Below are 25,128 nucleotides of genomic sequence, written 5' to 3'. Positions count from 1 at the left end.
CAGACGGGCTTCTTCAGTTCCTGGGAGGGGCGGCACGGGGGTGAGGCGCTCCCTCCGCCCTGGCGCCCTCGCCATCCTGAGGCCCGCCCGGGGCAGCCTGCGGGGCTCGGCGCCCTGGGTGCGTGTGGCTTCGTCCTTTCCTTTTGGTGGTGGCAAACGAGGGGCAGGCCCCCCAAGAGTCCCTCTCCTCCCAGAGGCACAGCAGATGGGAAACCGAGGAGAGGCTGGGGAGCCCCTGGAGGTCCTATCCTCTTTGGGAAGGGAGTGGGGAGTCAGTTTCCAGCATATAAAAAAAATTAATCCCTGAAGTCATGAGAGTGGAGATCCTTTTTAAATTTTTTTTTTCCTCTTTTCTGAAAAACTTTGTCTTGGAGATGTTGGCCCCAGGGGTCCAAAGTGCAGTGAGGGGGCTGGTGGGAGAGGGAGTTGGCACTAGCTGGCCTTGGGCGGGGTGGGTGCCCCTCCCGGCAAGGCCCAGGCTCCTCAGATGGACGTTTCATCGCTGCTGCGGGCAGGCGGGCGGGCAGGCGGCGGGGAGCGGGGGCAGGATAAAGCACAAGACAGGAGTGGGGCATGAGTGCCGCTGGGGAAGGCAAGGGAGCCTCGGGGCGTAGGAACCACCGGCCCAGGGTTAATGCAGGAAGTTAAAGAAGAGAAATCTGGAGAGGCAGGAAAGGAAGCGACAGAGAAGGCAGACGGAGGGTTAGTCGGAGCAGAGGAGACAGCGAGAAGCTTCCACCAGAAGAAGGAAACGGAAAAGCAACCCAGCTCCCCACCTCCCGCTCTGCGCTCTGCCCGCTGCCCACGGGGCGCTGTGGTTCGTGGGCCTGTCGCCGTGAGGGAGCTGCCCCATCGTCCTCTGACTGCCAACCAGAGCCGGCTGGGGAGGCCTCGCTGGGGCGCTCCGAGCCCAGCCAGGGCCTCTGTACCCCGTCCCGCTCACCCGGCCACACTCACTCGGAGCCTGACGAGTCCTCGTCCACCGTGCCCGCCTTGATGCTCATGGCGATGGGCATGACCCCGTTCAGCTGCTCCTGGAGACTCTGTCGGGGTGGGGGGCGGGGAGGGGGCCCGCCCCGGCTGCCCTCGCTGGCCGAGGAGCCCCGAGAAGATGCCGTGCCCTGCTCCAGGGGTAGCCGTAGGAGGCTGCTCTTCTCGCTGATGGTGGGCAGACACTTCTTCTTGAGGATGCCTGTGGGCCAGGAGGGCAGGTGCCATGAGGAGCAGGTGATGAGAGCACAGGGCTGCCCTAGAGAGCAAGTGTGGGGGTGAGGTTGCCCACTCACCTTTGTGAGGTTGTGCAGAAAGGCCTGGAAGGGGGCCCAGGGACCCCTCCCACGGCAGGGCATCTCCATTCTCCCGAGGACGCTCCTCAGAGGCCCCATTGCCACCACTCTCCTTTGCTGTGGTCCCAAAGTCTGGCCAGGGGACCTTCCCGGGGCCCGAGACCCCATCTGGTGGAGGAAGGAAGTAGATGAGTCCCAGAGAAGGCAGACAGCTGAGTCACCACCCTCGTGTTGCCTCCCAGGCCCTCTGCCCACCCCCTTGCCCCCAACGGCCACAGCCCTGGCGCCGGCCCACCCTTGGGGGTACTGTGCAGGGGCAGTCTCTCGGCCCCGGGCCCCAGCAGGCTGTCCCAGCCCGGCTCTCCGGGGAAGGCGGCCGCCGCCGCCTCCTCCTCCTCCTCCTCGCTGTCCGATGAGTGGGTCGAGGCATAGGAGCCACTCTGGTCATCTTCTAGGGACAGGTCACTGTCGGAGTCTGTGTCAGGGTCTGGGAGGGGGAGAGAGCTCAGAGCTGGCCCACCTGCCTCTGCCCACTCTCAGCGAAACCCAGGCAGCTGCACCCTCACCCGCCTAGCGGTCAGGGCACCCATCCTCACCATGCTGCTGGTCTGGACCTTCCAGGAATAGGCTGCCGGGGTCCCCCAGGCCAGGGGGCGCTTGCCCAGGGTTCAGTGTGGACTCCTCCCTAAGAAGACAAGGCCGTGCTGGCAGGGTCAGCCTGTCCCTTGCCCAGTGTCCCGTTCTGGTTCCCAGTTCCTGCCCTGTGTCCCTTACCGCTAACTCAAGCTGCCACCGGGGTCAGCCGCGGTGCACACTCCCAGCAGCCGGCTGGCTGGACCTGGCATGCACAGGGCTCTTCTCCCCTCCCCGGCCGCTCCCCCCCCCCCACCCCCGGTCACTGGGGCTCACCTCAGCAAGAAGGGGATGTAGCTGGGCTGACTCTTGCCCGAGCGGCTGGCGCTGTGCAGAGAGCCAACCGAGTCTCCGTAGGGCTGGTACAGCCGCCCATCCGCATACGGGCTGGGGCAGTTGTAGGACTGGATGGGGAACAGAGAGGTCAGTAAGTGGAGGAGCAGAAAAGGGGGGGTCTTAGGCTAGAAGCAGAAGGGCTGGGGGGGCCTGCCCCAAGTCCCACCCCCCACACCCCAGGTCTGGAAGAGAGAGGCCCACATCTCCGCTGCCTCCCATCGTGGGGCCGAGCCGTGCTTGTGGCTCTGCCTTCGCTGGGCCAGTCCTATGACCCCGAGCGCCCCGGACTCGGTGTGTGCGGGCTTGTTGGGAAGAGACGGCACTAGGAACTGTCTCCTGAGAGCCTCCTGGGAGACTCGGAGGATTCACCTCCAGTCCAGGGGGCTCTCAGGTGTTGGGCATTCATGACCTGATTACCTGTCTTGGCCACTTCCTCACCTGATTCTCCCAAACTCCAGGCGCTCTCTCCCAAGTCAAAGCCCCCTCCCCAACCCCTCAGGGCCCCCTCTTCCCAGGCCACACATACCACTACACCACCCCGTCCTCCTTCCAGGAAAGAATGTAGGGATGGAGAGAAAGTGGGACTAAAGCACAGAGAGCAGGCTCCTTGGGCCTCGTGCCTCTCCCCCCACTCCCCGAGAGCCCCCCTCCTCCCTGAGCCCTGGGCCCCTCACCGAGGTCAGGGTAGACTTGGTGGTCAGAGCAGGGTCAGGGCTGGGCTTACGGCTGCAGGCAAACTTGAGTGCTTTCCGGACCTCCTTGCTAAGCACCACGTAGGAGAGGAAGATGAGGGGGCCCTGGCAGGCAGGAGGCAGCAGCTGTGTCAGCGCCCATTGGAGCACCCACAGCCACGCTCCCCCTCCCGTCTCCGTGGGGCTCCCCAGGCATGGGCCGGCCGGGTACCTGGATGCAATTGCAGGCAGCGAAGAGGTAGTGGAAGAGGAGAGTGTCGCTGTTGACGGAGAGCAGGGCCAGCAGCCACGCGGCACTCAGCAGCAGCAGGACAGCGAAGGAGGGCCTCAGGCCCGAGCTGGGGGGCGGGGAGGACTGTGAATGGGGCCCTGTGGCCTCCCACACGCCACCCATCCCCTGCCCGGCGCCCACACCCTTACTCACACAGGGCCCTTCTTCTCAAAGCCCTGCCGACGGGCAGCGCAGGAGGCCCGGGCCGCCAGGATGTACAGGAAGACACTCATCTAGCAGAGGAGGGGACGGCACCAGGGGGATCATCAGGGAACAGCAGCTTCCACCTTACAGGCCCTGCAGCCTCAGCTGTTTCCAACGAGGATCTGAGGACTCAACTCATCCCCCCGCCTCCACCCACGTTCCAGCGCTCACCGAGACAGCGAAGGCCACAGGGCCAGCGAAACTCCAGATGAGGGTGTCATAGATGGAGAGCCAGCAGAAGTCGGGGTTCCCATAGCCCTCGGGGTCCAGGCCCACGGCTAGACCTGGGAGCACGGGGACAGCAGCAGGGGAAGGGGTGGTCAGCGCCGGGAAACAGGCCGTCAAGTGGGCTCACAGGGCCAGGCACGAATGTGACGGGTGCTGCCCCCATCTGTCCATGCCATCCTCTCCACACGGGGGACCCGGCCCCTGCGTGGGGGCTTCAGGGACCGGGTTCAACCAGAGGGACACCGGGGCATCGGGATGTGGCGCCTCTGGGCCTGGGATACGGGTGGGGAGAACGCAGCGTGACGGTGGGCCATGAAGGGATTAGGACCTCGAGGCCCGGGACGGGTGGAGTACCTGTGATGAAGGCGGGCACACCCCAGCCCAGCATGTAGTAGAAGCGCATGGGGCCGGCATTGACGTCGCGCACCTCGGTGAGCGCCCGGTACAGGTGCAAGGCCTCCAGCAGAGCCCAGGAGAAGGTGCAGAGGAACAGGAAGTGCAGCAGGATGGCGATGACTGTGCAAGCGAACTGAGGGCCGGGCCAGGTCAGGCCGGGCACCCCAGGCACCCCCAGAGCGCGGCTTCCGCAGAGGGTGATGGCCTGGGTGTCGGGGGTGCTTCAGGGCGGTCTGGGCCAGAGGAAGGTGTTTCTAGGGTGCTGGGGGAGTAAGGGAGCTGGAGAAGAGGAAACCTGGGCCAGGCCCGGGCTGGGCTCTTGGACAGTTCCTGCTGCAGGAGCAGGTTGAGGGGGGCGGGGTGGGGAGGACTCATCCGGGAGCCGGACAGCTGAGAGCTAGGGGGCTGGGTGAGGAGGGACAGCTTACAGGGAGGTCGGCCTGGTTGATTCCCAGGAGGAAGACCAGCTGAGCCAGGCCCAGGGCGGCAGTCAGGTTCCGGCGGATGCCGTGCTGGTTAGAGCGCAGGGCACGCAGGAGAGTGAGGAAGAGGAAGGTGAGCAGCAGGGCAGCCAAGGTGACCCCTAGGGCCACGTACGTCAGGGTCTTCAGCGGCAGGATCTCCCCGTTCTGCGGGGCGGGTGGCAAGGGGCGGGGGGCATTAGGAAGAGCAGGGCCTGAGCCCCCAGCCCAGTGCCCGGCTCGCACCCCAGCTCTGCAGGCCCCCCTGCGGGCCCCACCTCCCGCCGGGACACGTCCATGAGCACGGCGAAGCTCGTCATGTGGTTGCACTGGCAGCTGACGTGGCTCTCGTTGCGGAAGACGACTTCGCAGCCTCGGGCCGACCAGCCGCCTGTGCCACTGACCCTGCAGGAGGGAGGCAGGGTAAGGAGCCGGGAGGGTGGGGTGCCCAGGGGCCCCAAGCCTCAGGGCGGTGGGGCAGTGCAGGCTCACAGGATCGAGTGGTTCCAGAAGACACAGATGGGCTTGGTCCGCTCCTCCGTCTCCAGCAGCCGGAACTGCACGGTGACGGGCTTGTCCAGGGCGCGGGGCAGCAGCTCTTCGTCGTCATGGACGCTGATGCTCACCACGGGCGTGTTGATGACGGGGCGCTTGGGGACCCTGATGCGGGGCAAGCGGGTCCACCATCACCACGGGGGTCGGTAGTTGTATGACTGGGGCGCACCCCTCACCGCTGAGATGCCCCCAACCCCTGGTCTTGCTCTAAGTCTCAGCACTCCCCCACCAGCCTGCACCCCAACCTCCACCCTCCTACCCCTGGTCTCCCCAGCCACTCACCTCAGGCTGCGCTTGTCCGGGTCGTAGTTATGGGGCAGCAGCCCGGCCAGGGTGCGGTAGATGATGACACTGGCCACGGCCTCGCCCTGGCTCAGCTCTGGGTGCCGCCGCTGACGCCGGGCCAGCTCCTCGGGCTCCTGGGCCTCTCCGGGGCCCGCGGGCCTGACCACAGGGGGTGCTTCTGGGATAGGAACACGGTCCGCTCAGCGGGACCCTGCTGACACCCCACAGACACCCCAGCCTGGCCCCTGACCCACCCTGGGGCCCCCACTGACCTCTGAAGACAGACTCAGGCAGAATGACCGTGGTCTCAAGGTCCGGGGGCCGCTCCCCCCGCAGCGCCTCGTAGCGGGGCAGCTTGGCCCCAGCGAAGTTCCCCTTGTCCAGGCGAACCACAGAGATGACTGGGGAGGGGGCGCAGGTCAGATCGCAGGGAGGCCGGCAGAGCCCTGGCAGGGCCACCCTCACCAGGGACTCTCTCGGCAAACCCCTCCCCGCCTCGGGCAGCAGTCTCACCGATGTTGGGCGTGACGATGGTGAAGGGGCTGAGGTAGGTGTGCCGCATGTTCTGGGCCAGCGCGCTGGCGTAGGCCTCATAGTGCTGCAGCAGCCAGGCGGTGCCGCCCTCCGTCTGCTGGATCAGCTCCCAGTGCCGCTTGTTGGCCGCGTCCAGGAGGGCGCTGCCCACCCGCAGCAGATTCTGGGGGTGGGCACGGTCACGGTGGGCTGTGCCCGCAGCCCCCCACCTCTCATCCCCACTACCAGGCGCCAGCCTGTGCCTAGACCAGCCCTGGCTCCCCACCCGCCTTCCCCTCCCTGTAACCCTCCCTCCTCATCTCTGAGCTGCCCAGGCCCTGTGCCTGGACCTGCTCCCTACCCTGGCACTGTGGGCAGAGAAGCCTGGTCAGACCAACCTCCAATACAAACGTTATTTTTTATGGGCACCTTGCTATGAAAAGCACTGGGGCCCGGCCGGCGTGGCTCAGTGGTTGAGCGTCGACCTATGAACCAGGAGCTCATGGTCCAATTTCCAATCAGGGCACATGCCCAGGTTGCAGGCTCCGTCCCCAGTGGGGGCGTGCAGGAGGCAGCCGATCGATGATTCTCTCTCATCACTGATGTTTCTCTCTCTCCCTCTCCTTTCCTCTCCGAAATGAACAAGAACGTATTTTTAAAAATAAAGAAAAGGAAAGCATTGGGAAGAGGTGTTCTAAGATACCCAGGTGCCGGGCCATGGCCAGGGGATCTCACGGAGGTCTCATGCCAGCTGGGAGCTGCCCAAAGGCAGGGGCGGGGAGTGCTCCGGACTCTGCCCTCAGGAGCAGACTCACTCAGAGACCCCTCCTCACTATGAGGCACCCCTGCCCCCGCTGAGCCCCACCTCAGTGAAGTGCACGTCCTGTGTGGCCGACAGCCCGAAGCCCCGCTGGGCGCTCTCGTGGGCCAGCAGCCGTGTGGCCAGCTGGTAGGCCACCTTGACATCACTGCCAAAGTAGCCAGCCGTGTGCTGGGTGGCATTGCGCAGAAGCAGGGCCAGCCGCTGGGAGCGCCCCGAGTCCAGGCCTGACTCGTTTCGCTGCAGCCGCTCAGCCTAGGGCGGAACCAGAAGGGAGGGGAGGGCAGTGGGTCAGCGCAGGACGGGGGCAGAGAGGTCCCAAGAGGGCAGAACTGGCGTGCAGGGGCCTCAGCCCAGGGGAGAAACGGCCTCTCCAAGCCGGGGCCTCAGGAGGCAGGAGCTCGAATCCCAGAATCCCTTTCTCAAAGTTGGGCGGGCCAAGTGAGACTGGGCAGGGGACGGGGAGGGAGGAGGTGGCCATGAGGAGGTTCACTTACAAAGCCCTTCAGCTCTGAGAAGGTGAGTGACGTGCAGTTGAAGAGATTTGGGGGGAGCCACCCCCTGTGCTCGTCACAGTGGCGCACAGCGGTCCCTGGGGAAGGAAGCCAAGAGGGCTGCCTCAGGAAGAGAGCACCGGAGGCCATGAAACCTCGTGGGCTAGAGAGGAGACAGGCAGACGAGGGCCCTGCCCTCCTGTAGCCCAGGTCAAAATGGAAGGACAGGTGTGCAGGACACTCAAGCCAAAGGCTCGGCCAGATGAGCCTAAACAAGGGCTAAGGGCCTCCTTGAGCCCCCTCCCCGCCCCATCCCTGCCCCCCTCCAGCCACCACCTTCTGCTCTCAGCCATTCTCGGCTTGGGAACTCTGCTCTTTGTCAATCTGAGGACCAGCACCAAACCCCATCCCGGGCTGGGTCCCCTGGGACAGCGCCCAACATCCCCTGCTCCACAGACTATGTCTAGTGGCATAACTCCAAAACGAGGTGATGAGCTCAGGCTGAGACCCCTGTGGGGTTCATCTTTGAATCCCCAGCACCCAGCCCTGTGCTGGGCACCCTGCAGGTCTCTCAGCACTTTTGTTAAGAGTCCAAGATGTAGGCGCCATTCCTCTGGGCGCCCTTGGGAACAGAGGAACCATGATCCAGGGAAGGATGGGACATGGAGCCTCTAGGACCTGGAAGCCAGAAAGGGGGTCCCAGGGTCTGCAGCCAGGGGCTTTCCGCCCGCACCCCACCAATGAGAGGCTAAGTCCTCCATCTCCCATTCTAGGCCTTGAGGCCTTCAGCACGTACCAAAGGAGCCTTTGGGGCAGGGGGCGGCAGCAGGCAGCCCGAAGCGGGTACGAGGCCACCAGATCCCGGCCTCGATGGCCCGCGGGCAGCTGTCGTAATTCACTGTGGGGAAGCACACACGGTCACCCGGGAGCAGGTCTCCCCCGCAGCTCTGCCCAGGCTCCCCCGCCCCCCCTCAGCATCCTCGGGTCTATCACCAGCGTCTGCTCCCGGGACACCAGGACCTGGCACACCGTGACGGGGGCCACCCACCCGTCGAGGGAGCCCCACCTTCACAGCCATTGGTGGTGACCTCAGCAAAAGGGTTGTCACAGCGGTCGCACTGGCGCCCAATGACCCCCGGCTTGCACGGACACTGGCCGTCCTCGGGGTCACAGACTCGGGACAAGGAGCCCGTGGGGTAGCAGTCGCACAGGAGGCAGGTGGGGCTGCCAGGGGGCCGGTAGTGGTTCTCCTGGGAGGAGGGGGGGAGAAGGTTTCTGGCTCAGGCTCTCTTTAGTGGCGGCTCATGGATCCTTTCAGCTGTGGCCCCTTGGAGAGAGGCCCCCCGACCTCAGGTTCCCCCCGCCCCACGAGTAGTATTAAAAATATTTAACTGACAATGATCGGGAGTTTAGCCCGCCAGCAGCACACGACCAGTCCCGCTGGCCCAGCGCTCCCTAGTTAAGCGCTGGTCCTGGGTCCCCCAACCTCCTGGACACACGAGGACTAAGAGCCACTTGCCCGCCGCATTAGAGCAAAGCACAGGCCTCAGTCTCTGCAGGAAGGCCTCCCCACGGCCCCCTCAAGCCCAGGACGTGTGGAGCAGAGGTCAAGGCCTGGGTCAGGGCTGTCACCTTGCAGTGGCACTCGCCGCTTGTCTTGTTGCAGTCTGGGTCGAAGCCTTTGCTGACATCACAGTTGCATGGGCCGCACGTGGGGTGCCCCCACCAACCTCGGGGGCAAGGCTGGTCAATCCTGCAGAGAGGGGCCCAGGCAGGCATGAGCTCCCTCTGCCATTCTTGCCCGGTGTGGCCTTGGGTGGCCCTTCTGGCCCTGGCTGCCCCTTAGCCAGGCCCTCAGTGCTCCGAGGGACACACCAGAGGTAGGTAGTAGCCACTGGGACCCGCTACTGTGTGCCCGGCCCACTTACCTGGTCTCACAGTATGGCCCAAGGTAATTTGGGGGACACTCGCAGGTGTAGCCATGGGGGGCACTGGGCTTTCGGGTGCATGTGGACTGGTGCTCACATGGGTTCAGGTTACACACGTTAGTACAGTTGTCACCATAGTAACCTGGGAAAGGACAGGCGAGGCTCAGTTCCCAGCCTCCCCCAGCACTTTCTTCATCTGTCTCCTTCCACTGAGACGTGATGTGATTGGCCCCAGGTCACACAGCAGAGCCAGTCTGAGACCTCGGGCGCCTGCTAACCGGCCCCGTTTCCCTGGATCCCTGGCTCACCTGGATCACAGCTGCAGGAATAGCTGTCCCAGTCATCGCTGCAGTAGCTGTTGGCAGGACACGGGTTCGAGTCACAGGGATCTGGCAGGCTACAGCCAGGCTCCACATTGACGCTTTCCCCACGGCTGGGATCCAGGCTGCTGACACCCTTGGGTGTCTCGCTCACCCGCACACCCTGGGGAGGACAGGAGCAGTGTTGGCCCTCTGTGGAGCAGGCCTCCCGGTGGTGGTGGTAGGGGCGGGGGGGGCTGGGAAGGCGGGGGAGGGTGCTCACCTGCAAACAGCCCCGAAAGCCTCGGGCCACACCACTGGCTGGCCCCGGCACTCCTCCCACCGTAATGTTGCTCAGGTGCAGCCCGTGCAGCCGGGGGCCCAGGTTCCCCTCTGCCCGCTGCTGCCCATAGTCGAAGGACAAGATGGCATGGCCAGGGCCCCCGCTGGCTCCGAGTGCTAGCTGTGCATGGTGCCAGTCGCCGTCATTGGCCCGGCCTGGCTCCAGGCGGAGAGAGGAGGCCTGGAGCCCCGTACCCTCCACACTCAGCACGACGTGGCCCTCCCGCAGCTGGCACAGGGAGGAAGTAAAGGAGGGTCATCAGACCACCTTGACTGGCTCTTCTTCCAACCCACTGTCCCCTTCCCGGATGGGCAAACCCATCTGGCTGCCCCACTGAGGCCAGAGGACAAGGTGTTATTTCCTTCAGGCCCAACAGGTGGCAGCAGTGACCCACCAAACTGATCATCTGCCTTTTCATTTCCAGGAAAGACCCATCTCAGACCAGCCCCCTGGAGGCTGCAGCAGCCCTGGCCAGGGCCCACCGACCCCTGCCCTCCCTCCGTGCGTCACCTGCAGGGTGATGGTGCTTCGCCCCCTGGTGACAGCCTGCAGGAGGACACCGTCGGCCTGGCGTGTGCGGAACATGAGGCTGAGGTGCCAGGGCTGGGAGATGGGCAGCGAGAGGCCATGCCAGGCCACCAGGCTGCTGCCCAGGAAGCGCTGGGGGTTGGCCATTTCTGGGGAGGCAGATAAAGGCAGGCTGAGGGGCGGGGCAGACGAGCGCCTCAGGAGATATGATGCCCGGTGGGGGCGGCCCCGTGGGAGGCAGGGCACTGCCTCTCCTAGCGCCCACTCCCTCGTCGGTCCCGCCTCCAGAGCATTTACCTGCCCTGGGCCCGCCCCACGCTGTGCCCACGCCTGTCTATCACTGGGCCCTTTGTCTCCTGTGCTACCCGCTCAGGGCTCTGCCCAGACACGCTTTTCCACCCACAGCCCCGGCTCGGCGGGCCCTGCCCAGTGCCTGTCGCTGCCAGGGTTCCCAGCACTGTTGACAGCGCGGGGCCTCGGCCTCTCCTCCTACCCTGGGCACAGCTTTTGCCCCCGAAGCCCAGCGGGCACTCGCAGCTGAACGCGTCCCACTGGTTCACACAGGTGCCCCCGTTGTGGCAAGTGTTGCTGTCACACACGTTCTTCTTGGAAGGGCAGCCTGGATGGAGAGAAGGGGGCTCAGGCAGGGGTCCCGGGCCAGTGGCTGGAGGGGTTCTGAGACCCCGCCTGCAGGTGTCCCCGGGCCAGGTATCTCCCCTCTGTGCACTGGGCTCCGGGCCTTGGCCCACCCCGGGCTCGCATACCAGGCATGGTGCCATTGTTGGCGATGAAGTCGGCCATGTCCACGTGCCGGCTGTCCACCTGCAGGTTCCTCATGCAGCCCACGAAGTGCCGCGTGCGGACAGGGAAGCTCTCGGGCAGGTCAGGCACCCCACCCAGCAGCAGGGGCCCCGTCAGATCCAGAGACCTGGGGGACGACAACGGGGTGCCGTGAAAGCAGAAAGGGCAGCCGGGGGGGGGGGGGCTCTTCCTTCTCCCCACTCCCTGCCACCGGGCCACAGACGGGAAGGGCCTCGGGGTCCGAGGCGCCCTGCAGAGCAGCGCCAGGGGGGTGGGGGAGGCACCCCATACCCACCTCCTCTCCTCCCCAATCCACAAGGCCCTGCTCTCATCTCCCAATCTCGCCTGCTCCTACCCCCAGAGGGCTGAGCAGGCTGGGGGACGCAAGGTGAGGGTGGCCCCCATCTGGATCGGTTCCCCTTTCGGGGCCCTGAAGGCCTCCTCTCGACCGTCCCTCCCTGCCCAGCCTCTCACCCCACCCCGGCATCTGGCCCTCCCCCCGCTTACTTCTTGCTGCCGCCCTGGGTGCCCTGGGCAGCGCAGGAGTAGTTGCCCAGCACGGCTCCGAAGCGCAGGGCCACGCCCGTGTCACAGCCATCCACGGTCACCACGGCCACCTTCTGCTCCGATGGGCCCTGGGGGAGCCCGGTCTGGCCCAGCAGAGGCTGCGGACGGGGACGGGCAGAGAAGGGAAACAGCGGGCAGGAACCGACTAGGTTCGCGGGCCAGGCACAAAGACACCGGCGCACGCGAGACACCCCCTTTGTGTCCACACATGTGCACACATGTGCAGTCCCGTGACTTGTGAGCTTAAAGCAACGTCCATTTGCGTTTGGCGAGCGTAACAGAACAGGGAGCATCTGGTACTACCCACTGGAATGGAAATGCCCCAGCAAGGTGACAAACGCCCACCCCTCCCTCCCTTCCAGGCAGACATGCCATGACCCGACCCCTGGAGGCAGAGCCACCCAGGTCTGGGTGAGCACCTGAGCCAAGGGCAGGACCCGCCAACTCCCTAACCCCGCCCACACCCACCTTATTGTAGTACTTCAGCTGTACTGTGTGCCACTGGCCATCGCTGACTCCCCCTGGCACAAACGGGGACACGGTGGTGGTGGACTCCCCTAGGGAAAGGACCCAGGTGAGCTGGGATGCCAGGTGAGGGCTGGGAATGGGGAGGTGGAGGGTGCCCATGCTTGGTCCTGGGCCCAGGTCTGGCTGGGAGAGGGTGTGACTTGGGGTCAGGGGCCGGAGGCATGGCGCCTCTGGGAGACGGGCGAGGACACAGGGCCACGGGATCACCTGCGGAGAAGGTGAGCTGGACCTGCTCCTGGATCACCTCGAGGGCCACAAAGTCATGCTTCTCGTTGAAGCGCCCGTTGTACAGCAGGAGCCCGTCACGCTCCTTGGTGGCAAACCTGTGCGGGAGTCGGGCACGGGGGCAGGGAATGGGGCACCCGTTGGCATGTCAGCTCCCCAGCCACCCAACTAGCCCTGGATCCTATTCGGTACCATCCAGACGGCTGACACCTCGGTCAAGGCCGTGGGCCAGGGGGCTAGAATGTGGAAGACGAGCCCAAACCAGAACCGAAACCCTGGCCTGCCGGCTCCCCACCCCCGAGGGCTGGGTGGGAGGAGCGATAGGTGGGCCCTGGTGGGTGAGGAAGGGCTGCTGGCCAAGTGCACAGGCAAGTCCAAGTGCACACACCTGGTTCTGCCAACAACCTGCACCCAGCACCCTCGCTGCTGCCCGCTCACCTTGTCTGTAGAACAGGAGGCACCGGACTCCCACCATCCCCTCCCCCCCCCGGCCCCCCAGGCCCAGCCACTCACGAGAGGGCCAGCGTGAAGTGGAAGCGCTGGCGCAGGCCGCGGAAGGTGATGAAGGAGCGAGCAGGGAAGCTGCGCGTGGTCACCTGGCAGAAGGGCTTCTCGAAGTCTCCGGACGGGCAGTCGCACTTGAAGCCGCCGACCAGCAGGTTGACGCAGGTGCCCCCGTTCCTGCAGACGCCAGGGCTGCAGCGGCCTGAGCGGGCACTCACCTCACAGTGCTCACCTGGGCCAGAGGGAAGGCAGGGTGAGGGCCACGTCCCTGAGAGGTGGGGGGCTGGGACTCCTCCCCACCAGGCGACACCGCCCACGGTCTCCTGTGACCCCACAGCACTCCCAAACTCTCCCAGCACCCCTTTTCTTCCTCCATCTCCTCTGAGAAACCTCAGCCCTTCCCGCTGCTGTACCTGGCCCACTGGACCGTTCTCACCACAATCCCATAAACCCCTCTCCTGCAACTTCCGGAAGCTCCCAGGCCCTGCCACACCCCTTCTGGGCCTGTGAGCTCCCCGATCATAAGACCCAGGTCCCTACTAGCCTTTGGTACCAAGCAAGCTGGGGGGGGGGGGGGGGTGTTCTGGCCCCTGCAGGGGTGAATGTGCACAGGAGGAAGAGCTGCAGGTCAGCGCGAAGCTGGTGCCAAACGCCTCCCTCCCTCCCTCCCACTGGTGCTTTTGTCCCGTCAGGCGCCAAGATCAGTTTCCCTCCCTGGGGATGAGACCAGGCTTCCACTTGGATTTGTCGGAGTTATGGGGGGACGTGGGGGGAGGGGGAGGGGGAGGTGGGGACTCCCCAGGAATGGGGCGGGGACCTCCCACCCTGAGCCCTGGGGTCCAGACTGGGACCTCTGTGCACGTGGGAGATGCTAAGTTGGGAACTGAGCGCTGGGCGCAGACCAGGATTCAATGGAGGAGCTGAAAATTCCAATGGGAAAACCCACCCCTTTCTCCCCCTCCCCATTCCCAGATTCTAGAGATAGGTTCTCCGCTCCTGTGCCTAGTGACTGGCTCTTGTTTCCATGGAAACTGTTGTTCGCCTACTCTAAGCCCCCCCTGTCATCCTCCTGGACAAAGACTCCGCTCCCCTCCCCCAAACCCACCCCTCCCCTCCCCCCCACCCACAGCAGCAGCTGAGAGGAGTCAAGTCTGGGAAGTTCTGGGCAGGATGATGCGGCAGGGGAGGTGGTGGCGCCGCTGCGGGCTGAGCCGCGGGCATGGCTCTGGTGGAGAGGGAGCCAGGCCTCAGGCATGGGGAAGGAGGGCCCTGGGGAGAGGTGAAGGGGTGTCCAGATGAGAAACGAGGGCCTGCGGGGGGTGGGGGGGGGCGGGGGAGGGTCAGGAGCACAGAGCAGAGGCAGCCAGCAAGAGAGGGACTGGGTCACAGGCCAACAGGGAGGCCTCCTGGGCAGGACCCTCTTTGATGCACCTGCTCAGGGTCGCACGGGTGCAGTGATCTGAAACACCCTCATCCCCCACACCTGAGCCCCTCCGGTGTTCCCAGCTCTTCGTGCCTTCCCCTCAATGCCTGGGGAGAAAAGCACTTCCGGCAGCTCGGACAGGTAACTTGCACTGTGTCTAGGGCTGGGCGGGGCGGGGTGCGGGGAGATCAGGGTGGGGGCCCAGCCTCACCTCTAATCAAGCTTCGAGGTGAGACCTGGAGCAAGTCGCCGGATCTCAGCCAACATTTCCCACAGGCCAGCTCTTTCCACGTATTAAGTGAATTAAATGAATCCTCACAACCGCCCACGAAATTAACACTCACAGCTGCCCCATGATGTAAGTAGACTGATCATTTCCATTTTAAAATACTGAGGCACAGACTCAGTGGATAGAGCGTTGGCCTGCGGACTGAAGGGTCCCAGGTTTGATTCCGGTCAAGGGCATGTACCTTGGTTGCGGGCACATCCCCAGTAGGAGGTGTGCAGGAGGCAGCTGATCGATGTTTCTCTCTCATCATGGATGTTTCTCTCTCATTGATGTTTCTAACTCTCTGTCCCCCTCCCTTCCTCTCTGTAAAAAATATATATATTAAAATATATATATATATAAAATACTGAGGCACAGAGAGGTTACGTAGCTTGCTTAAGGACACACAGCTCCTGGTGGCAAAGCTGGGATACAAACCCCAGCAAGCGGGTTGGCTCTCGAGCCAGTGCTGACCTCAGGGACACTGGCTTGGGGTGCAGGGGGCGGGGAGTGGAGGAGGAGGACCCCCTTTTCTGCCTTCCTCTGCAGGTGGGTGTAACAGAGCGAGCGGGACGTGTGAACGGCCGGGGCAGCCGGTACCTCGCTCGGGAAGAGAAGGTGGTAACGAACCCGCCCCCCCTCGGCTCACCCGTGTAGCCATCGCGGCAGAGGCAGGTGTAGCCGCCCTCGCGGCTGCGGCAGCGCCCGTGGGGCCCGCAGGGCCGCGAGTAGCAGAGGTCCACCTCGGTCTCGCAGTAGTCGCCCGTGAAGCCGGGCGGGCAGCGGCAGCGCAGCCCCCCGACGGGGTGGATGGGCCGGAAGAGCACGGAGGAGGAGGCGATGAAGGGCGCCGAGGAGTCGAAGCGCAGCACCGACACGCAGCGCATGTAGTTCTCGCAGGGCTCGCGCAGGCAGATGTTGTCGTCGAAGGGCAGCACGCGCTGCGCCGAGATGGCCGCCAGCAGGCTGCGGTTGAGGTACAGGCGCTCCTGCAGGTCCTCCGAGGGCAGGAAGGGCGGCCCGCCCCCGGGCCCCGGCGGCTGGCCCACCGACAGGCTGACGTTGAGGATGTGGCCGCCGGGGGCGTCCGTGTCCCGCTGCACGTTGAAGACCACCACGTGGTCCGGGGGCGTGGCCAGCGTGGCCGCCACCGCCTGGATGAAGAGGCCCAGCAGCGGGGACAGGAAGCGCTCCGGGGACATGTCCTCCAGGCGCAGGGTGATGCTGTGCGTGAGCATCTCGTCCGTGATGATGGTGACGCGCAGGGCGCACTGGGCGGTCACACTGTGCACGCCATCTGCGGAGAGGAGAGGCGGCGGTGCGGGTCAGGGCCAAGAGCAAGTGGGAGTGCACGCGGCAAACGCTCTGGCACCGCTCAGTTGCCAGGAAGGGTCTCACTTTAGAGAAACCTCGATGTGAGAGGCACATCGATTGGTTGCCTCTCTCATGGGCCCTGACCAGGGCCAGGGATTGCGCCTGCAACCAAGGTATGTGCCCTTGACCTGAATTCAACGGGGACCCTTCAGTCCACAATCCTACGCTGAGCCAAACCGCCTAGGGCAGTGGTCGGCAAACTCATTAGTCAATGGAGCCAGATATCAACAGTACGAAGATTGAAATTTCTTTTGAGAGCCAAATTTTTTACACTTAAACTATATAGGTAGGTACATTGTTATTAACTTAATTCGGGTACTCCTAAGCTGGCCTTTGCTAAAAACTCAAGGGGCCAAAGAGCCGCATGTGGCTCGCGAACCGCAGTTTGCCGACCACTGGCCTAGGGGGGAGGCTCTCTTTTCTAACTGGCATAAAGGTGCCAAGAAGATATGCCACCTGTAGGCAAGTCACTCCGTGAGGATCAGCCCCCATGCATAGGGGATTCAACATGCAGAAGTGCTCTCTCGCCCGAGCTGGTTTGGCTCAGTGGATAGAGCGTCCGCCTGCGGACTGAAGGGTCCCGAGTTCGATTCCGATCAAGGGCACATGCCTGGGTTTCGGGCTGGATCTCCAGTGTAGGGCGTGCAGGAGGCAGCCAATCAATGATTCTCTCTCACCATTGATTTTCTATCTCTTTCTTCCTCTCCCTTTCTCTTTGAAATCAATAAAAATATTCTTCTTTTAAAAAGTGCTCTCTCCCCAAACCCTCTGGTGTGAAGCACGGTGCATCTTTTTAATATCTGTACACCTTCCTCTGCCCAAGCCATGGGTCCTGTCCCCTCGGGCTTCCCTGCAGGAGAACTGTATTCTGCCTTTTTCTTACCTCTCCACAGGACCAGAGCACCATGAGAGACCCACAAATCTAATCCTCCTGCCCCCTCCGCCTCTGTATCTCAACACGACCACAGCCCTGACCCTGGCTATGCTCCCCGCTCCTCCACCAAAGCAGAGAGTGGGGGATGAACTGGGTCAGTGGGCCACCCGGTCCTCCTCCCACAGAGCCCCATGGCTGCTTGGGCGCAGGCCACTATCCCCATAGCAACGCCCCACACAAAGCATTCTTCCCATCCAATTCTCTGGGCTGCTAAGGATAGCCCGGGGGGCTCCACCCCAGGAAATCCAGCTGAGCCACCTAGCCAGTGGCAACAGCACCCACTGCTCTGGTGCTCAGGGGTCGGGGGGGGGGGGGGGCACAGATGGAAAGGCCTGGGAGCTGAGATCCTAGACAGAGCCCCACTGGGCTGAAGTCTTCTCTGGCCCTAGGGCCTCTAACTACACATCGCCCACTTGGCTCACGGCATTACACCAGATGCCTGGCACACACTCACCAACGGCTGCCTACTCACACACTCTGCTGTCTCACTCCACCCACACGCCTGAGCCCCGCAACGCCATACACACCGGACACACGGAAATTGAGCTCAAAATGCACGCTGAAGGGAGGGGGAAATGGCTGGGCAGGGCTCTAAGGAACATTGATATTTTCAATTACTACAGAGGCCTGCACCTAGTGGGTGTTCAGTAAATATTAAGATGTTGATGGGAATCTATTCAGTCTCCGTCGTGAAGAAATTGTTTTTAAAACACAGCAGGAGGGGCCCTGAGTAGATATAAAAAAGAACCCCCTAGCCCTGACCGGTCTGGCTCAGTGGATAGAGCGTCGGCCTGCGGATGGAAGGGTCCCAGGTTCGATTCCGGTCAAGGGCATGTACCTCGGTTGCGGGCACATCCCCGGTGGCGGGTGTGCAGGAGGCAGCTGATCGATGTTTCTCTCTCATCGATGTTTCTAACTCTCTATCCCTCTCCCTTCCTCTCTGTAAAAAATCAATAAAATATATATATTTTTAAAAAAAACCTAGCAGGAATGGGGCAGGAGATGGCGTTTCTGGGGCCGGCTGAGAGTCACAGAGGGGTCTACACATGGACTCTGCTTTTCTGTCGTACCTGCTGGAGGTGGCTGACTGCACGGGAGGGCTCAGGTGAGGCTAGGAAGCCATCTCAGCCATGTCCCGGCTCACTGCCCGCCTGTCCTCCAGCCTCGTGGCCTGAGGTTGCGAGGCCTGCCCACTCTCCCAGCACCTCTGCTCGTCATCACCCGTTTCAGCTCCTCCCACTCCTGTCTCACAGCCTGTTCTTCCCACCTGGCCCACCCCGCCGCCTAAACTCACCTACTCCGGGAAGCCTGCCCAGACCTACTGGCCGCTGGCTCTACTTTGCTCCCTCCTTCAGACGCCCTGCACTCGGGTAGGGTGCTGGCACGGGACTCCTGTGTACCGGGGAGCTCTGCCTGATGATTCCTTGAGGGAAGAGGCCCTTCAGGCAGAAAGCAGCCCCCGAGTCTACACAGAGTGCTCCTGACTGATTAGGGCGGGGAGGGGACAGTGCAGGCCACGGAGCAAGAGAAACCTCACCCCCACGCAGCCCTGGGAACAAGCCCTCCTTCCCAGGTTCCCCACCGCCACCGTCCCAGGCCCCGCCTCTGCCCCTCGCCCACTGCGTCTCTGTGGCTTCCCATCTGGTCCACCATCTGCGGCCACCTGCCCCCTCTGCTATTGTCCCCCGTCCCCAGCAGTTAACCTCCTGCTCTCTCCTTCCTTTTTGTTCCTCTCCCCTGCCTTGACCTGGGTCGCCCCCCAGGTGCAAAGGCCGCGGTGGGAACAGGGGTGGGAGGCGCATTGCCTGAGGCATGCTCCTGGGCATGGCCTCTGACCCCAGGAAACACTACCTGCGCCCAGAGCCCAGCCAGCCACACCTGGAAAAGGGCCAGGTCCCAGACTGTGGCAGAATCAGACGCCAAGTCTCCCGTCCCGCTGGCAGATGTGCCAGCGGCGTTTGCAGGCCCGCAGGAGGCTGAGCGGGCCTTGGACAGGAGCTCCTGTGCGCCTAGCAGAGTGAGAAAGGCAAGGAGAAGGCAGGTCCGGGACAGCCAGCAGTCCGGGCTGGGGCAGCTGCAGCCGGTGGGCACGAGAGAAAGGAAATCAGAGAGGCAGCAACTCGGAGACCAAACAGGGGAAGACAAAGGCCCAGGAAAAGAGCCAGCGACAGAGAAAGTGGGGAAGGAGGCGAGACCAGCCCAGGAGAAGGCAGAGGGCACTGGAGAGGGCCATGCCGAAGGGCCCCCTGGGCAGGGGCGGGAAGAAAGAAGGGACAAAGAACAAGAGCCGGAAAACAAAGGGGCAGTGGGAGTCAATCCCCCCTTACCCCAACCTCCATGAACTTTGGGGGTTGCCGTGGTGACTGCCTCCAAGGGTCAGAGCTGAGGGGAGAGAGTGGGGCCAGGGCTGGAGGGCCAGGGAGGCCTTCCCTCTATCACAGGGGAGCCGAGGTCTGGGGCTCGGCCCTGACAGGAGCCCAAAGGCTGGGTGGGGCCTGCTCTGCAGCCATCCCTCAGTGTCCTGCCACCCGCGCTCAGGGCGGGCTGGGGCGAGGACAAGCGGGAGCGGCTGTCCTTCCCGCTGCCCGGCCTCCCGGCAGAGAGGATGAAAAGGACAGAGGAACTCCAGCCTCCCAGTCCCTCCTCTTGGAGGGGAAACTGAAGCTTCGAAGGCATGGAGTCTTATTCATGACCTCTAAAGCCCCCACACCCTGGCCACCAGGGGAACGGGCAGGGAAGGGTCTGTCCAGGAAGGACCATGATTGGGGAGGAGCTGAAGCCATGCCCTGCACCTCTCTCCTGCCTCTTCCTCCCTCAGGCCCAAACTCCCCTCCCTCATATGTGTGGAGTGGAGGTCCAGGATCAAACCCATCCCCAGGGTGCAGCCTTGTAACAAGGGGTCCTCACAGGACCCCGGGTGTTCCCAGGCTCCGGGAAGGGCTGTGCATCCTGGGGCCAGCCCCTCCTTGCGGACGGCGCTCACCCCCCATAGCTGATAGAAAAGGTACAAGGCCTCCCCCTCCCCCTCCCCTTCAGCCCAGGGAGTCCACAGGCTGAGCGCTTGGCCAAGCAGCAGGAATGCCCCGTCTGGGTCCCGGCCAGGCTCCCACACTCCAGGACTCTGCTCTCTCCCCCCCACCGGATCTGGGGGCTCTGCCCTCAAAGGCCATCAGTCCCCTGGCTCATCCTGGTCCCCACACCCCATTCCCAGAGCCCAGGCTAGTCCCAGCCAGCAGGGAAGGCCCGGGGTCCTCAGAACAGCCTCTGGGGTGGCAAGGGGGCCCAGGAGGCCTCGGCCTGCCCCGGGCTTCCCTGCAGCCCCTCCCCCAAGCCGGACCGAACCAGGGCCTCTGACAGTGGGGTCTGTTTGGACAGAGACAATGAGCTCCGGCCTGACTTCCTGTGGGAGCTCTGAAGGGGGAGCCAGGCCAGGCCTTTCTGCCTGGAGGGAAAAGAACGCTGCAGACAAAGTCCCCCTCAGCTGGTGGGTGGCTCAGCTGGGAGCCAGAAGGGGCCCAAGAGGCCCGGCGGCAGGGTCCTGACCCTGTGGCGGCAACCCTGTGCCCCGCCGCCTCAGCTCCGCCTGAGATCACAGGAGAGCCCGGCTGTGAGGGGTGCTGAAGGGGCCCACTGGCCTCGCTTCCCCTCCCCCAGCTCTTTGGGCCCCCCAGTCTTGCACCCGCCTTTTTTTCACAATTCCTGGCAGCTAGAGCCAGGGCAGCCTCACAAGACTTCCTCCCGCACGTCACAGGCTGGTGGGCAGGGGCAGCCAACCGAGGCAGCCGGCTCAGCCTGCCGCACTGGCAGCCAGGACTCCTGGGGCTCCTTCCCAACCGGCGTCGGCCCCTCAACCTCCGTGCCAGGCACCAGGCAGAACGGGGGTGGGGGGGGGGGTCAGGAGTTCCACCCTGGCCAGCCGCCCGGGGCCCACCCCCTCCCCAGCGCCCCCCCCCCCCCACCGGGACCCTCCTTACCTGACACCAGCACGCTCATGACGGCCTCCAGAGGCCGGTTGTTGTCCAGGGCCCGGCTCAACCTCAGCTCCCCGGTGGAGGCATTGAGCAGGACCAGGCTGAGTTCGTTTCCCCGCTCGAAGCTGTACGTCAGGCTGTCGGAGACGTCGGGGTCGTGGGCAGGCACGCGGCCGATGGCGCCGCCGGGGAAGCTGCTGGAGCGGTTGGTGACGTAGTTGTTGAAAAGGATCTCAAAGTTGCCCAGCACTGGAGGGTTGTCATTGCGGTCAAGCAGGCGGACGTGGACGGTGGCCCGGCTCACCAGGGGCGCCGACGTGGCCTGGATGACCAGGACGTACTCGGGCCGGTCCTCGTAGTCCAAGTCCACCAGAGCGGTGAGCTCCCCCGAGAAGATGTCCAGCTGGAAGACCTCGGGGATGTTGCCCTCCACGATCTGGTACATGATCTGGGCGTTGGTGCCTTCATCCGGGTCGGTGGCCGTGACCCGGGCCACGGCCAGCCCAATGGGGCTGTTCTCCTCCACAAACACATCAAACTCGTCCTGCTCAAAGACGGGCGGGTTGTCGTTCACGTCCAGCACGGTGACCGTCACCTCCATGGGCGTGCGGGCCGGAGGCATGCCCTTGTCCACGGCATAGGCCCGCAAGATGTACTGGGCCACGTTCTCACGATCCAGCCTCCGAAGTGTCCGCACGATGCCCGACGTGGACTCGACGATGAAGTCACCGTCGCCATCGTCACCCCCTTGAAAGGTGTAGAAGACCCTGCCGTTAAGGCCAGAGTCGCGGTCGGTGGCTGAGATCTGCAGGACGCTGGTGAACGGGGGCGCATCCTCGTAGATGCTGCCCTGGTAGGAGTCCCGCAGGAACTGGGGGGCGTTGTCATTCACGTCATTCACCAGGATCTCCAGGTAGGTGGTGTCGGACTTCTGCGGAATGCCGTTGTCTCGGGCGGTGATGGCCAGCGTGTAGGATACCTGGTCCTCATAGTCCAGCTCTGCCTGCGTCGTGACGGCCCCTGTGTCCGCATCGATGCGGAACTGAGGGATGCTGTCCTCCATGAAGTAGGTGATGCGGGCATTCTCACCTGTGTCCTCGTCCGTGGCGCTGATCAGCACCACGGTGGTGCCCGCTGGCCGGTCCTCGTTCACATTCACCGTGTAGTGGGAGCTCTGGAAGACGGGCCGATGGGTGTTGGCATCCGTGACGTTCACCACCACCTGCGCCGTGTCCTGCCGCGTGCCGTCGGAGGCGGTGACGGCCAGCACATACTGCCGCTCGAGCTTGTAGTCCAGCGGCAGAGCGAGGGACACCAGCCCGCCGCCACTCTGGCTGGTGATGGAGAAGCGGTTCCGGGTGTTGCCGCTGGTGATCTGGTAGGTGATGACGCTGTGGGCGTCGCGGTCCACGGCCGACACGGTCACCACGCTGGTGCCCACGGCGGCATCCTCGTTGAGCCGCACCGTGTACTCTGGTTGGGTAAAGGTCGGGTTGTTGTCGTTAACATCCAGGATGGTCACGCTCACACTGGCCGAGGCGGTGAGCGCTGGGGTGCCATGGTCCCGGGCTTCCACCCCAAAGCTGTAGAAATCCACTTCCTCCCGGTCCAGCTCCGCGGCCACGGAAATCCAGCCTGTGCCATTGTTGATGGTGAAGGGGAAGTCATGGCCAACCCCGGCGAGGCGGTACTCCAGGCGGGCGTTGTCACCGGCGTCGGCGTCGATGGCCTGGACGTGCAGAACCAGGTAGCCTAAGGGGACACTCTCCAGGACAGTAGCCTGGAAGGGGGTGCTGACGAAGATGGGGGCGTTGTCGTTGATATCGAGGACCTGCACTGTCACCAGGCCAGAGACGTTGGAGAGCGGGGGGCGGCCGCCGTCCTGTGCCCGAACCCGTAGGGTGTACTCCTTGGTCGTCTCATAATCGAGGGGGCTCACCACATCCAGAGCGCCAGTCTGGGCATCCAGGTAAAACTGCCCCCGAGCGTTGCCGCTCATGATGCTGTAATGCACCAGGGCATTGCTGCCCTTGTCTCGATCGGAGGCTGTGACTCTGAGCACCGGGGCCCCCGGGGTCACGTCCTCCCGCACCTGCACCACGTAGCGCTTCTCGCTGAACTGGGGGGCGTTGTCATTGTCGTCCTCCACGGACAGGAAAACGGACGCTGTGGCGCTCCGCGGACCGGGGTCCCGCCCCTGGTCACTTGCCTCCACCGTCAACTGGTAGGATTCCACCTCCTCCCTGTCCACGGGGCCACGGGTTCGGATCACCCCGGAACGGGGGTCGATCTCAAAGACGTCCGAGGGGCTGCCCCCGGGCCCCTCGAGCAGGCGATACAGAATGTTGGCATTGGGCGGGGCGTCCCCATCGGTGGCTCTGACGGTGAGCACCTCGTAGCCGACCTCCAGGTTCTCCCGGAGGCTCTCCTTGTATTCCTGCTGCTCGAAAACGGGGTCGTGATCGTTGGTGTCCGTCACCAAGATGGTGAGTGTGGCCAGGGCACTGCGTCGCGGCATGCCGTGATCCTGCGCCGTGACCCTGAACACGTGGGTGCTCTTGGTCTCCCGATCCAGCTCCTCGGCGGTGGTGACAGCGCCGGTGATGGGGTCCAGGGAGAAGAAGTGGTTGGAGCGGCTATCGAAGAGGGCATCCATGGTGTACTCCAGCCGCCCCGCCTCGCCCTCGTCTGGGTCGATGGCCCGCAGGGAAGCCACCGGGGTGCCTGCTGGCTGGTTCTCGGGCACTGTGGCCTGGTAGCTGGGGGGCTGGAACTGGGGAGCCGTATTCACATTCCTTTTCCGACGCCCACCCGGGGGCTCTTCTGCGGACTGTTCCCCTGCCCTGAGCCCCGGGGTCTGCACCAGCGTGCAGGACTGGCATCTCAGCCGTGGGGCCTTCAAGCACGGGTGCTCGTGGGGCAGGGTGAGCTTGCCTTGCGGGGAAAGGTGGCCTCCGACGCCCAGGAGGCGACAGCTCCAGGGGCAGCCTTCGGGGGCTGGCGGCAGGGGGATGTGGGCCCCGGATTCTGGACACCAGACCCTCAGCCCATCGTGGTGTGGCACCAGATGGCCGGTCAGCTCGGTCCCCGCATCCCTGCAGCGGCTAGTGTAGAGCCAGAGGTTCGAGGCTGAGGCCGGACAGAGCCAGCCAACGGGGGCGCAGGCCCCCGAGGAGCCGCGTCCCCCAGTCCCCAGGGAACGACAGGGCCCCACTTGGTCTCCCAGGAGTGGCGGAAGCAGCAACAGCAGCAGCAACGGCAGCGGCAGCGGCGGCGTGGGAAGGGGGGTGCGGGCCGCCCGGCTCCGCATCTCTCCCTGCTCCCGGCCGGCCGGGTCAACGGCGGCGGCGGCTCCTCCTCCGGCTCCTGCCGGCCCCGCCGCGCCTCATGCCCGGGCCGGGGCGCCGGTCCCCGGGGGCCACTCGTGCGCCCCGCGGGGCCTGCGCCTTGGTGCCTCGGCGGGGCCGGCGCTGCGTCCTCCGATGCGCCCGGGTTCCCACCTTTCCCCGAGCCGGGCCCGCGCCCGGGTCACCGCGACCACCCTGGGTGAGGGCTGCGTCTCCACTTGCGCGCCCAGCTCTCCCCACCTGCGCTCGCGGGCGCCGCGCGCCCCAGGCCCTGCCGGCCCCTCCGATCCCCGGGGTTGCCCCTCCGCCTCGGCGAGATCGCCCACCTGCGCCCACGGAGCTGGTCACCCGGACCCGGCCGCCCCCGGCGGCCACGCGCCGCCCGCTCGCGCCTCGCGTCCCCGCCGCGGCTGCTGCTGTCGCCGCGGCCCCCGGCCTAGCCCCGCGCTCCCTCGCCTCCCCGGCGGGCCGGCGAGGTCTGCAGAGCGGCGGCGGCGGCGGCGGCTCATTACCATAGACCTGCTCGCGCCGCCGCCGCCTTAAAGTGGCGACGCCAGCCGCACCGAAGGAGGTGGGCCCCACCCAGTGCCCTCCTCCGCGTGGATGCTCTAAGCTTCTTGTTGTCCAGAACCCACCCAACCACCCACCCCCACCCCCATATCCCTCCCACCGCCTAGAGAGGAATCAACTATCAGAAGCCAGAGAGCGAGTAATAATAACAGTGGCCCTACCCTAAGTATGCTTAGAGGTTTTCCAAACATTTTGAAGGGCTCTCAGAAGCCAAGTGCCCACCGCACACCACCCATAACTGCTGGCTGCTGCTGGCTGCTCAGAGCCCTCCATACTGTCCCCCACACACACACACAGGTCTAAGCTAAAATGGCCTTTCTCAACAGGACCAAGCCTCCCCCATT

General features: G+C 64.4%; 1 protein-coding gene across 4 annotated transcripts; it reads right to left on the bottom strand.

The window, feature by feature from the left end:
* Window positions 1-48: 48 nt before the first annotated feature.
* CELSR2 (cadherin EGF LAG seven-pass G-type receptor 2) lies at window positions 49-24,664 on the bottom strand. Of its 4 annotated transcripts, none has more exons than XM_079761446.1 (34): window positions 20,871-24,664; window positions 15,238-15,885; window positions 12,907-13,129; window positions 12,376-12,491; window positions 12,109-12,197; window positions 11,581-11,738; window positions 11,037-11,200; window positions 10,766-10,891; window positions 10,255-10,421; window positions 9,685-9,972; window positions 9,411-9,585; window positions 9,103-9,244; window positions 8,807-8,927; window positions 8,241-8,424; window positions 7,971-8,072; window positions 7,178-7,272; window positions 6,726-6,935; window positions 5,861-6,044; window positions 5,620-5,748; window positions 5,345-5,525; window positions 5,000-5,167; window positions 4,786-4,912; window positions 4,475-4,675; window positions 4,005-4,179; window positions 3,594-3,706; window positions 3,372-3,451; window positions 3,159-3,285; window positions 2,930-3,052; window positions 2,196-2,323; window positions 1,883-1,971; window positions 1,582-1,773; window positions 1,287-1,454; window positions 958-1,192; window positions 49-410 (listed from the first exon to the last, which is right to left on the bottom strand). In XM_079761446.1, exons 1-34 carry the CDS (start codon window positions 24,175-24,177, stop codon window positions 245-247), a joined length of 8,901 nt encoding a protein of 2,966 aa, XP_079617572.1. In that variant the 5' UTR covers window positions 24,178-24,664; the 3' UTR covers window positions 49-244. The 4 variants fall into 4 exon arrangements, with proteins under 4 accessions (XP_079617572.1, XP_079617573.1, XP_079617574.1 ...); XM_079761447.1 differs by having other exon boundaries at window positions 5,345-5,522; XM_079761448.1 differs by having other exon boundaries at window positions 267-505; window positions 20,871-24,663.
* Window positions 24,665-25,128: the final 464 nt, after the last annotated feature.

Source organism: Cnephaeus nilssonii (assembly GCF_951640355.1).
Source record: "Cnephaeus nilssonii genome assembly, chromosome: 21".
Classification (NCBI taxonomy): Eukaryota; Metazoa; Chordata; class Mammalia; order Chiroptera; family Vespertilionidae; genus Cnephaeus; species Cnephaeus nilssonii.
The sequence above is the reverse complement of the archived record's forward strand: the minus strand, read 5'-3'. Positions and strand labels throughout refer to the sequence as shown.